Below are 13,418 nucleotides of genomic sequence, written 5' to 3'. Positions count from 1 at the left end.
TCGATAATCTACTTCCACGAGGGAGGGAGGAGTGGTATGTGGAGGGAGGAAGAGACGATTTGTGGAGGGAGGGAGGGGTGGTATGTGGAGGGATGGAGAGGTGGTAAGTAGAGAGAGGGAGGGAGAGGTGGTAGGAAGGAGGGAGGGGTGGTATGTGGAGGGAGGGAGGGAGAGTTGGTATGTGGTGGGAGGGAAAGAGAGGTTATGTGGAGGGAGGAGGGAGAGGGTATGGGGAGGGAGGGAGGAGAGGTGGTATGTGGAGGAGGGGAGGGAAGGAAGAGGTGGTGGTGGGAGGGAGGGAAGGAGGGGTGGTATGTAGGGAGGTGGTAAGGGAGGGAGGGAGAGGTGCTATGTGGAGGGAGGGAGGACGAAGGAAAAGGAGGGAGGAGGGACCAGATGGTATGTGGAGGAGGAGAGGTGGCATGTGGTGGGGAGGAAGGAGAGGTGGTATGGAGGAGGGTGGGGTGGTATGTAATTCTGTGTCATTACTAAGGAATAACCAAGTCTGGGGTGCACTCCATGAATGAGAGAAAACGGAGAACTCAGATGTCCTGAAACGATGAGAAAACGGACACTTCAGACGGGGGACTCAAATAAAGAAGGCATAGCTACATCTTTTAATTTAAACGTTAACTTACGTGTACGACCGTGGTCATTACAGTGTGTGGGGGAGGGAGAGTTGGTATGTGGAGGGAAGGAGGGAGAGGTGGTATGTGGAGGGAAGAAGGGAGAGCTGGTATGTGGAGGGGAGGGAGAGAGGGGGAGGTGGTAGGTGGAGGGAGGGAAGGAGGTGGTTGGAGGGAGAGGTGGTATGTGGAGGGAGGGAGAGGTGGTATGCAGAGGGTGGGAGGGAGAGGTGGAATATGGAGGAAGAGAGTCGGTAGGTGGTGGGCAGGAGCGGTGGTATGTGGTAAGGATCTGCTAACCAAAATTTTATATCTGGATTATTGCTTGTCCAAATGGCTTTTAAAAATTTTCAATTACATTTGCAATGCTAATTATTCACCACTTTTGGGTTTTCAAGGTCATTTCTTAGTGCTTGTGTATTATTCTGGATGTTCTTAAGTAGTTAGGCACATTAAATTTTAGTTCTGAGAGAAAAAGTATTTTTGGCCATTTCATCCAATTATTATTCACGTGGTGTTTTATTTTAGCTTGTTAGCCTTAAACAGGCGAGTGTGCACCAATTTCTGTTGTTTCAGTACTAGTTGTTCAAAGGCATGGAGAATGAACTAAACAACTTAACAAAATTCTGAATGTCAAAGACAATGGCAGAGGTTAGAGCAATGGATTTTTATTGCACAATACAATCTTTTGCACAGGTTCCAAAAAATAGTACTGGCAATATACAGTAAACATCTTTTGTAAAAAATACATAAGTTTAAGAGCAGTTAAAATATACATTATTATGTATAACCAACAGCATAGTCTTTCTGACATTCCTTATATTATTATTGAAGGCATAAAAAATCAACCGAACATATTTAACAAAGTTCTCTTATTTTCTGGCAGTCTTCACCACAACAATAATGAAGTATGATTATGTTCATGAAAAGGATCATATATTGGTATTATTGCTTAAGATATGTTTGAAACAAACTTAATTTGTAAAGTGAGTAATAAAAGATGCCATTCTTTAAAGCTAGAGTTTGACATTTCAAGCATTTATCTAGAAAATAATAATGATTGTTTATTTATGAACATAATACTTTGGAGGCAAAATACAGTATTAATAAAAATTACTTCCAATAAAAAATCAAACCTAATACTAGTGTACCAAACTATTTACACAATAAGTTCATATATTGCAGCTGGCTATCAGTCCAAAGGATTGAGGAATCACAGAGTACCTATACACTAAGGCTGATACCACAGTGGTATGAGCTTTCTAGGGATGAAAATTGTCAATAGAATGCAGGCATGTATAGAAAAATAGCAACCATTAGACAAAAATTCTCTCTAATTAACAACAAAAATATATAACCAGACCTAGACATATTACATACAAAAGACAAATAACAATACTAGAGAAATCCTAAGTGACTGACACACCAGCTTCAGTTAATGTGGCACCGAGACTGGATTCGTAGGTCTTTGAGTTAGCAATGCTCATTGGTAGTGTAAACGTTCTCAACATTCACCATAAAACTGGAGATACTGTAACTAACTTTCAATACCATATTGGAAGCTCAAGTACATGAACACACTCAACAGTTTGGAAAGTCCTTTTCTTTTATGCTGAAATAGGAAATGGCTTCACTATAAACATCTTCAAAACTGGCAATGATTGCAAACTGACATACTGGAAGCAAGGCTGTTTAAAACTGGAAAATAGTACAAATTATAACTTCATATGGAAGAACAGCTGAGCAATCAATTGGTTAAAAGTTTTAAATATTATACTATTCATACATAATGTTCATGAATATGAAAAAAAATGACTACATAGAGTAATGACATACAGGTATTTGGAAGAATCTGATAAAAAGTTCAAGAATATTATCACATTCTTGTAAATGAAGCCACCCATTATCAGTCTATCACACTTGGCACATTTCAGTTGTATGCTCCATAAGGCAGATTCATGTATACAGTGTTTCAATTAATCGAAACTTGTGTATCCACTGATAATACAAATGCTGAGTTTAAGATATAATCAGCACTGATACTTGCCATATACGAGATCCTCAAATTGCATCAAACTATTCATTATGTTCACTGTATGTAGAAATTTTTCTAATACAATCATATTCACAAGAAGCTAAATATCTAATTACCATTTGGGACAAATACATAAAAACTGTTCTAGTTGGTACTCACATCAGTATGATTTTGTATATAAATGGAAGCAGAATCACAACATTGGTCACTTCAGTTCATATTTTCATGAAGACTACAGTTCCCATAAACAGGTAATTTGGTGCAATTATATGATATTATGGGATGGATCTTCTTATATATGGAAAAATAATAAGTTTCAATTTCTGGCAGTATGAAGCAAATTTCAATAATACTATACAGTATCATTGTGCACTTTTCCATCTGAGTTTGCAAACTTCCAGGCACTCCTCAAATTAATCACACTATAAATATGAAGTACTGTTCAACCTTCATAGATAGGAAGCCGAAATGCTAGCTCTTTTGAGAGCATTCGGCAAGAACCCTTACGAATTATCACATGACCACAAGGAATAATCAAGCAGCAATTTCCAGCCAGAGTGGCATATGCTCAGTGAGTTCTTCCCTTGGTCGTGCCACCATTATGTGTTTTTTTAACAATACAGTACGATACTAGACTAGGTAGTTTCCAGGAGACCAAATTAAAGGCATTTTCAAGGTATCCAAGGTATGGTACCCTTCCTGGTTCTCTAGACGAGGTAGTTTTCCCGCTGCTGCACAAGAGGAAGTGGCTGCATAGGTGAGAGGTCATCATCGGAAGAACTTGGTTGCTTGGTCAACATGGTAAGAGCTCGTACTGTTGAAAAGATAACAGCAATGTTTAAACATAAGTGGCCAAAAATAATTATTTAAAAAAAAATATATATATATATTTTAGTAAATATCAAAATAAAATATTAATTTATTTTAATATTCATAACATCAAAAAATGATTACATATTTTAATACTGTACTCTGCACTGCAGGGAATAGAAGTCATTAGTTTCTAAGCCAAGAGGATCCACCTGGCAGATTACCAATAACATTTTATGATTACATCCTCTCTGATGAGATGAACACATGTCAAGTAACACCAGTTGTGTGTGGCAATAAATGAATTTTTTTGGAAAAATGACATCCTGGTATTTTGTTTTTCACTTCCAAAGGATAAAAAAGGCAAGAGAACAGGAGTTTCAAAACATTCAGTTTGTGGATACTAAATGTTAAGGTCAAGTGGTAATCTGGTTGCAGTTGTGATTTCTGTTAATATTTTGCTACATTTATGTGATTTTAAAGTATCAATTCCAGCATATATAGTTTTCAAATAAAATGATATTCCCATACCACAGTTTGTAATAGCAAATAAATCACTGAGTCCAAGGTGTATGACTTAAGTTAGTTGACCAAGTTTGAGCCACATAGTTGTTTTAAATTTGTTACTTTATGGTGGTGTGATATGCTCTTGCAGTTCATTGGTTGCTGATGTGTAAATCACAATATATACAGGGCAAAATATGTAATAACTTTAAATACAATTTGTGTTCTAACATTTATAAGATTAGGCTAAGGATTTGAATATATTTTTTAACTTAAAAAAATATGGTGACATGAAGGAGAAATGTCTGACTGTTCAATGTTTGAGCATATGATTAAGAAATATCACCATACAGTACTGTACTTTAAAGGCAATTGGGCACATGGGCCAGGTGTGGTACAGAAGTATTAGCACCACTGCAAAAAGTCAATATTGAGTGGAATATATTAATACAGATCCTCAAAACTGGATACAAAAAATCTGGTTATTTTCTTCTCTTGGTTAAGTTAAAATTTCTTCCCTTGCAAAGTCTAGTTTTATTTCCACACACACAAACTAGTTGAATGTTTGTTTTACTTCTTAGACAACAACAAAATTCATTAAATATAATCTATTTACAAAAATGATTGTTCCTAAAAGCGAGTTAAATGGATTTGTTTATGACCCATCAGCTTCTAGTGAGTTACAATAATTGCCAGAAGTACAGCAGTGAGTTCTTTAATAATTGTGATAGAATAAATAACCCATACCTTGACTATTGTTATTTTTATTTATTTCCATTAATAAAATAATTTTGCTTTCACAAAGCTTTAGAAATATTGATCATATTAAAACAAAATATTTGAGGTAGCTTAGGCCAGAAGGTACATGTCACAAGGGTCATGTTATTTAGGTTTCCTTAAGGGGGATACTATATATCTAATATTTTCCGGTTTGATAATACAGTACTAGGATGTTTAAATATAGCATACTGTCAGTTTATATGTTTGATAAGATGTATGGCCAATACAGTTAGGATGTCCTTGAGGAGTGATGAGTATTATTTATAATTTGAGCCCACTGTATATTTATAATTTAATTGGATGAGGATCTTGCCATTTAATAGTTTTTTATGCATATATATATAGGGCACAACAACAGCTTTTGGGGGGCCTAGGAAGTATCCGGTATTTCCTGATGAGAAGGAATGAAAGAGCGAATTAAAAAAAAAAAAAAAACTGAGGTGAAGTTATGCCACAAAGGCACAGGGAATGTTACTGATACTGTATTGACTATCTGCTGTGTGGGTCCTCTTTTCCTAGAATGTCTATTGTGTTTTAGTAAAAGTACATAACTAACTCCAAACATAATAAATAAATTAGTCATGTTTACTGCGACTTAATATATTATGATACTTACCACTGATATTTGCAAATGAAAAAGCAAATAAGATTAAGAGTAAAAAAAAATAGCATAGTTTAAGTGACAAGGTGAACTGTAATGAAGCATTAAATTTATTGTATATGAGAGGATGTATTCGTTCACTGATGCTGTATAAGGAATTCATTTAACTATTCATTGAGACTTGGTGCAACTGTTCCATTCCATTTAGTTTTAAGTTAAAAAGAGCATAAAACAGAAAGTGGAAAAAGTCACACCATATAGACAAAATGCATTTTACATTATCAAGACTTTCTGGTACCCCAAAAAATCATTTACTATTTCTTAGGATTCAAATAATTTTAATCTGCCAAAGACATGAATGTAATTTACCATTTGTATTTAAAGAATGGAGTAAAAAAAATGACAGGAAATGTTTGGCTTTCAGCAATGGAGCCAATAATGCAATGACAATATCATTTCACTTTGTTTTAGGAGCTTGAACTACAGGTGATACACTACTAAGTGTTGCTTGAAGCTTTTGCCTTAATCTTAGTTCTGTGAACTGACACATGTAAACTTAGTATATAAGTCACTTTAATGAATGTAAAAATTGTGATTAGAAAAAAGCAAAAAAACACATACTAAAGCATTAGCTTTTAGCTCAGTCTTGGGTGAGCTTTATGGCATAGGTCAACCCACCTGATGCTACATGGCCAGCTACAGGTGAGGCTCCACTGTGGTGTGAGCTGAAAATGAGGGAAAACAAAAAAACATTCAGCATGCAACTACTAACTGGCATACTTTCACAACCAGAGCTACCATGCAAGTTTGGAAAATGGCTGCTTTTAATGATTTGCTTACCATCACAGATAATCACAGTCAGAAATTTACTCTATTAGTAAGCCAACCTTTTGTCTTCTCATAAATAAATTATTTAATACCCTGTATAATACAAAGTTCAAGCACAAGCTTGATGAGAATCACAAAAAATAGCTTATGCTTTACAGTTTGATATATATTATTAGCCATTTATTCAATTATTTGCAAATAATGTAATAAAGTATTGTACAACCTTGAGAATCTAAAAAAAAAAAAAAAAAATGGCACCTTCAGTTATCCACATAAGATTCCAATTATTCTGGCTACTGTCAGTTGTTTTTATTCTGCTTAGAGAAACTTCCAATAGCCAAAGGGTTAAACCCTATCTCGATTAACCCTCTCCTGCTGGTTGTCGAACTTTAGAATTTTATTTAGCTTAGAGAAACCTCCAAGAGCCAAATGTTTTAAATTCAGAATTTGTCTGCAGAGCATAAAAAATGCAGGAGTAGTTTTGCCAATGACAGAGAAAGTGTTCCTATTTTTGGACCAATGCTTATAGAAAAAAATCAAGTTTCAGGATGACTTAAAAATTATAGCAAAGTGTTTTTATTCTCAAGGCTCATTGCAAAGGTTTAAGCATAGACATGGCATTTGTCATATGAAGACTAGTGGTGGGCATATATATGGCAGCAGTGAGGCTGTTTAACTATATGCGACTGAATATTCCAAGCTAGTGAAGGGCTTAAGTTCTGAAAAATGTTTTAGTGCAGATGAGACTGGTGTTTGTCTTGTAACTTGCTTGCTGGCACAAAGAAGGTGGCATATGATATCAGAGTCTAAGGGGAGGGTTACTGCTCTAACATTAGCAAATGCTGTGTGCATTTTATATACTGTACCAGTACAGTATATAAAATCCAAAAAGGGTGCAATCCTGTCATTCCAGAGTCTTGAGGTTATAATTATTGGATTGTGTCAGGTACATAAAGCTACCAACCTAGTTTAATTTACCTTTATGGGTTGATACTCTTAATTCAAAATACTGCACTGTGGTCAGGTCAAAAGCAAAAGTTGAACACAAAATTTGTCTTACATAACCACAGTGATGAGTCGCCCAAGTTACTTGAGCCAATCCTTATCTTTAAATATAAGAGATCTGTATATATTTAAGTGGATAATTATAATTTCTAAACCAATGGGAAACATCTGCATTTTAATAACAAAAAATAAACACTTAACACTCGCACACCGCCTTATTTATAACAAGTACCCCTCCAATACGTGGGCTATTTGTGACCTTGCATGGAAAAGCCATGCTGCTGTATCTATTTTTTTGGCAATCTCGTTTTTTTTATATAAAACAAACTATATTATACATACAACTGATTGCTCTTTCACAAGAAACAGGAAATGTGAACAAAATAAAATACTAATTTTGACGATGTGAAGTCATGCACTACAGTTTTCAATACAATCAACTTGTATTTTGGCCAACAAACAACCGAGTATGAACAACAAGTGTTAATAATATTTTTACACTTGTTTATTGGTGGAAAAAAAGGAAATAAAAAAGAGATATGAGTAATAATAAGGCTGGTAAATTAAAAAAATAATAATTTCTAATTTTTTTTCTTCTTAATTTCACTCTTTAGTTTTGCCATTATTTTAATATATTTTTCTTTGTTTTATTATTTTAATGGTTAGTATTCGTTATGGTGGTTTTAGAATTTTGCTTACATATACAGTTTAGCTGTAAGTAATTCTACAAAAAACAATTCCATCCAGACATTGTGTATTGTTCTGTTATACATAGTGGATTGTAACATACTACACATTATACATTTTGGCAATAATTTTATCGGGGTTGAATGTTACTACCGGATATAAGAATTGAAATATCCTGAAATACAACAGGAACCACTTTATAAACACTTCACAACAGTTTTCATCACTTTTACAAACAGCCCAGGGCATTATGGCACATTTTACACACGACGGTAAAAATTTTTAATACTGTAAGTAAAATATAAAAAATCAATGAATAATTTGTAAACACTTAAAAACACTTTACAGACTAATTCTACTGCACAATGGATGGCACAACTGTGTGAAATGGATATCAAGATAAAATTTAAAGGGCTCACTAACTCAGCCTTTTAGCTTCACTACTGGGGGGACAACACTGATGTCTCATGGTCAGCGTGTTATGGACTGTTGCCAAATAACCAATTAGTGATGGATTACTGCGAGAGAGGAGGCCTACCAGAATGATGCGCCAAAATTTCAAGCGTCATTTGGAATTACTTGACTTTTTGTGAATTTTTCTCTTGAACGACGCATTGGGGCATCAGTGCCAATTGGACGAGATTATCATTGATGCCTATATATGTCACAGTGTGCGAGTGTTAATAAAGACAGGTAATTTACTCTTAAATCCTTTACATAAATTGATAACATTATTCACTGGATTTTGATACAACAGTCAACAATGCTAAACTAGCACAAGACCTGATTCAGTTCCTTTCAAATCTACTTGCCTGTGTGGTGAACCATACACTGTACAGTATTAATAATACTGTAGTAATTAGTAGGTAGTAGGCAGCTATCAAACAGGGAGGTATTGGAAGATATTGGAAATATAATGTGTTGTCTAATGGTAGACCCTGCTACCATATGGCATCACAAACATTGTGACGAAGTCCCAGGTCGCTGATCTGACTTTCTGCCTCATTTACACACAATTGCAGGGTCTCAATTGTTTCTCTTACTATTGAGAACACAACATACATATATCGTTTCTCACTAATGATCTTTTTTTTTTTTTTCTTTATGGTTCCATATTATTATTATTATTATTATTATTATTATTATTATTATTATTATTATTATTATTATTGCAGTGTTTTCAGTACTATTATTGTTATCATTATTATTTTTTTTATTTTTGTCTTTTTATTATAAATTTTACTTATCTGAATTATTATTATTATTATTACATTTTCGCCCCCAGGCCCTGATGTGGGTCAGTGACCTGTGTCCGGAAGGCTAATACCGTAAAAAAAAAAAAAATCCATAATTCTCTCCAGAAAGTGGATCGAAATTGTGGTATTGATGTTCATAAACTTTGAATAAGGGTTCAGTCTGCTCTCTCATTTTATATGCAATAGATTTTTTTCCCTTCTTAACTTTTTATTTATTTTTTATATTGAAAATGAGATTAGTGTAGATTTTCTTAGGCCTCAAAACACTGGGGTCAGTGATGCTGGGATTTTTCTAATGAAGCTATTTTCATTGTGGAAACTCATTTATAAAAAGGATAATTGTAAAATATCAACTTAATTTATAATAAATAATCTATACCAGCTATTTAGTACAAGTAAAGCCACTGACAATACAAGAACCACTTACGAACAGATCCTACTCGGTTGCAGAGTTGAATGGAAAAAATAAATAACAGTGACTTAACTTAATTTTGTTATGGTCTTTCTTATTCTCAGGTATATTAATGATTCTGGTAGCTCTGGGCAATATTAGCAACAAAAATTCATGCAATTACTTTGAATGAAACTTATTGAAAATGCATAATAAAACATGCCAGTTATATTAAAAAGAACATTGATAAATAATGCCATAAGAAATAAAAAATTAGTGAAACTACAGATGATTTCTTCCATGCTTGGCTGGTAGCATGAAGTTGGCCAATACCAGTGGATCTGATAAAACAAACAGGTAAAAGCTAATATGAATATTGTTTGCTAATTGATTTATAATGGCCCATATTCATTTGACAAATACATAACATACAGTAACATGCTATAAAACTCATCATTAAAGAGATCATGGCAATATAAAGTGCAATTATAATGCTGCAACATCATGCCAAGTTTAGTGCAATGGTACTTGGGAAATAAAAATAATTGTAATAAAATATTATGCCGCAAATCAAAATTTTCTATTTCCAGTCTTCATTCTGAAAGCTAATCAAACAAGTGATAGCCACTATGGTGGCCAGGTCTCCAGCCACAACAGTCCATGAAAAAATAAATAAATAAAACATCAAGTTAGCTAAACATCCTCTACTACAGGCTGACAACCCTCTATCCGAAATTCCGAAAACCGAAAAGCTCTGAAAACCGAAAGTTTTTTTTGTTTTTTTTTGTTTTTTGTTTTTGTTTAACAGGGATTAGCCCACCCAGGCATAGATCACTGACCCACATCGGGGCCTGGGGGGCGAAAATGTAATAGTAATACTAATTATAATAATAATAATAATAATATACTGTAATAATAATTATTCATAGTAAATAAAATTTTTAATTAAAAAATACACCAAAATAAAATAATAATGATAACAATGATAATAATATATAATAATAAAATTTATAATAATAATAATAACAATAATACTGTATTAATAAAATAATAATAAAGAAATACAAGAATGAAAAAAGATAAAAAGTGAGAAACACGACCTAGACCTATGAATTATTATTATTATTATTATTATAATTGTTATTATATTTTCGCCCCCCAGGCCCCAATGTGGGTCAGTGGCTTGTGCCCAGGTGAGCTAAAAAAAAAAAAAAAAAAACCCTAACCATTCTGAAAACCGAAAAATTCCAAAATCCGAAATGCCTCTGGCCCCAAGAATTTCGGAGAAGGGATTGTCAGCCTGTAATTGTTTGAATTATCGAGTTTGCATAGTCAGACAGACAGACAGATACACACTCAGTAGAACCTCTCAGAATGACACAGAATGACACTTTGCTAAATGGTAGAGTTCATTATAATTTCACTTACAAGTCAACCTGTGTCATGTTCACCAAAAAAGATACCGCATTTTGCATTTTTCCAATACAGGGTATTGTAATATTAAACTGCAAATATAAAACTTTCATCAGTGAATTGTTTTTGCTTACAGAATATATTTTAAGTGAATAAGGGATACTCTTAATGATGAAGAAGTGAGAACCCTGTTTTAGCTACCATCATGTAAATTCAATCAAACAACTCTTTCATTTTTAACTCATATACTGCACACATCAAATCAAATCACAACCACTCACTCATTTCTTAAGTGTATACAGAACTGTGAAATCAAATTGCAACCAGGTAGTATGTAGTAGGCAGCTATCAAACAGGGAGGTACTACCGCTTGGGAAGATATTGGAAGCATAATGTACAGTAAGTCCTCGCTTAACGTTGTTTCGGTACTACGTCGCTAAACTTTAGATACCAAAAATTTGTTTAGCATCCCGGTGACTCAGTACAACGTTGTTTTGCGTCATCACGGACTACTTTTTACGGCTCATCACCCTCTCTCGTCTGGCCGCGCTACGCTCTCTCGGCTCGGTGTGCTACCCTCACTCGCGGAACGTCACAGCGACCCCAAGCGAAGCCGCGCTAGTCTTTCTTACGACTTCACATCATTCGTGTGTGCTTAAGTGCTTTTGATCTAAAGCTGTACTCTTACCATTCGAAATGGCTTCCAAGCGCCTATCATGTGCTACTGATGCTAGTGTAGTGAAGAGGCAACGTAAGACCATTACCCTTGCTACGAAAATGGGTGTATTAACCCGATTTGAAAAAGAGGAATGTGCTGTGGACATAGCCACTGTGTTAGGTCTAACCCCCACAATGGTGTGTACTATCCAGACCAACGCTGACAAGATTAAGGTTAGAGCTGGAAGTGGTTCTTCTCTGTGTGCAACTAAGACAACTCGTACTAGAAGTACAGTGGTCCCTCGATTAACGAGCACAATTGGTTCCACAGAGTCAGTCGTTAAACTGAAAATGTTGTTAACTGAATCTATTATTTCAATGGGATATTGGGTAATTGGTTCTAACTCACAGAAAAAGTACATACAAAGTACTGTATACCAGTAATAGAATTAACAAAACATTAAATATAAACTAAATACAGTACTGTACAATAATAAATAAAAAACAATAGAATACTGTTGTTTAACTTACTTTGAGGTGTGGATGTCGTATTACCAGCAGCTTTGTTTACATAGCGAACAACTGATTGTAGAGGCAGTTGATGATGACATGCCATATTCTTTACAGAGTGCATTGGTTCTAATGCCTTCTTCAAGTTTCTTAATAATTTCTGCACTGTATATTATCAATATGTTAACTAAATTTCAGAATGACCAATAATTTTAAAGTAAAAATGCAAAAATATTCAAGAGACCAACAAACTCGATGTTCACTCCACTATAAACAAAGTTAAACTGAGAAGCGTTGGTGGGTGATTCGATCAGCTGGTGGGCACACAAAAATTATTCCCTGTACTGTATATATTATCAATAAGTTAACTAAATTTCAGAATGACCAATAATTTTAATATAAAAAATGCAAAAATATTCAAGGGCACAACTTTCTTGATATTTACTCCACTGGAAACGAATGTAAACATAGAACTGATTACTATATTGGTGGACTAGCTGATCAGCTGATGCACACAACAAAGCGTGTTTCTCGTAAGGCTGTCGTTAATAGAACTGAAAATCCTCATGGGGAGTAACTTGTTAACTGAAATCTCGTAAATTGAACCGCTTGTTAATGGATGGACCACTGTACTATGATAGAAAAGGTGGAAAAGATGCTGGCTATGTGGATGGAGGACTAGAATCAATGCAATGCGCCTGTAAGCCTTATGGTTATCCAGCATAAGGCCAGATCCTTGTTTGACGACATGAAAGAAACAGAGGGTGAAGGATAGAAGGTACAGACCTTTACAGCCAGCCGAGGCTGGTTTCAACAATTTAAGCGTCGGTATAACTTACACAACATAAAGATGACTGGTGAAGCTGCCAGTTCAGAAACAGTTGCTGCCGAGACATTCCCGCCAGAATTCAAACAGATTATCCAGGAAGGAGGCTACTCATCAGAGCAAGTTTTCAATGTGGATGGGACTGGTCTCTTTTGGAAGAGGATGCCTGAGAGGACCTATGTCTCCAAGGAGGAGAAAAGAGCGCCAGGTTTTAAAGCGGCAAAAGACAACTTGACGCTGCTGCTTGTTGCATACGCTGCCGGCGACTTCAAGCTGAAGCCGATGTTGATTTCTCGCGCTGCCAACCCACTGGCCCTGAAAGGTTACTCTATGGATCACCTTCCTGTGATCTACAAGACAAATAAGAAGGCATGGATAACCGGTGCCATATTGAGCCAGTGGTTAAACGTGTATGCCGTCCCAAGGAGAACCTGAATTCAAATTTCTTCCGATCGTTGACAATGTCCAGCTCATCCTCCCAATCTCGAC

General features: G+C 35.1%; 1 protein-coding gene across 9 annotated transcripts in view; it reads right to left on the bottom strand.

Moving 5' to 3' along the window:
• Positions 1 to 1,278: 1,278 nt before the first annotated feature.
• LOC121875982 overlaps positions 1,279 to 13,418 on the bottom strand; it is a 184,235-nt gene continuing 172,095 nt past the window's right edge. For 7 of the 9 annotated variants that reach the window (XM_042380818.1, XM_042380825.1, XM_042380821.1 and 4 more), the window contains one exon: positions 1,279 to 3,475. In XM_042380818.1, coding sequence (XP_042236752.1) covers positions 3,369 to 3,475 — 107 coding nt within the window. In that variant the 3' untranslated portion in view covers positions 1,279 to 3,368. Of the gene's footprint in view, positions 3,476 to 5,977; positions 6,082 to 13,418 lie in introns of all 9 variants that reach the window. The other 2 variants (XM_042380820.1, XR_006090700.1) reach the window with 2 other exon arrangements.

This window comes from Homarus americanus, unplaced genomic scaffold (assembly GCF_018991925.1).
Source record: "Homarus americanus isolate GMGI-L3 unplaced genomic scaffold, GMGI_Hamer_2.0 scaffold42818, whole genome shotgun sequence".
Lineage (NCBI taxonomy): Eukaryota > Metazoa > Arthropoda > Malacostraca > Decapoda > Nephropidae > Homarus > Homarus americanus.
Note: the sequence above shows the minus strand (reverse complement) of the source record. Positions and strands in the feature narration are given on the sequence as shown.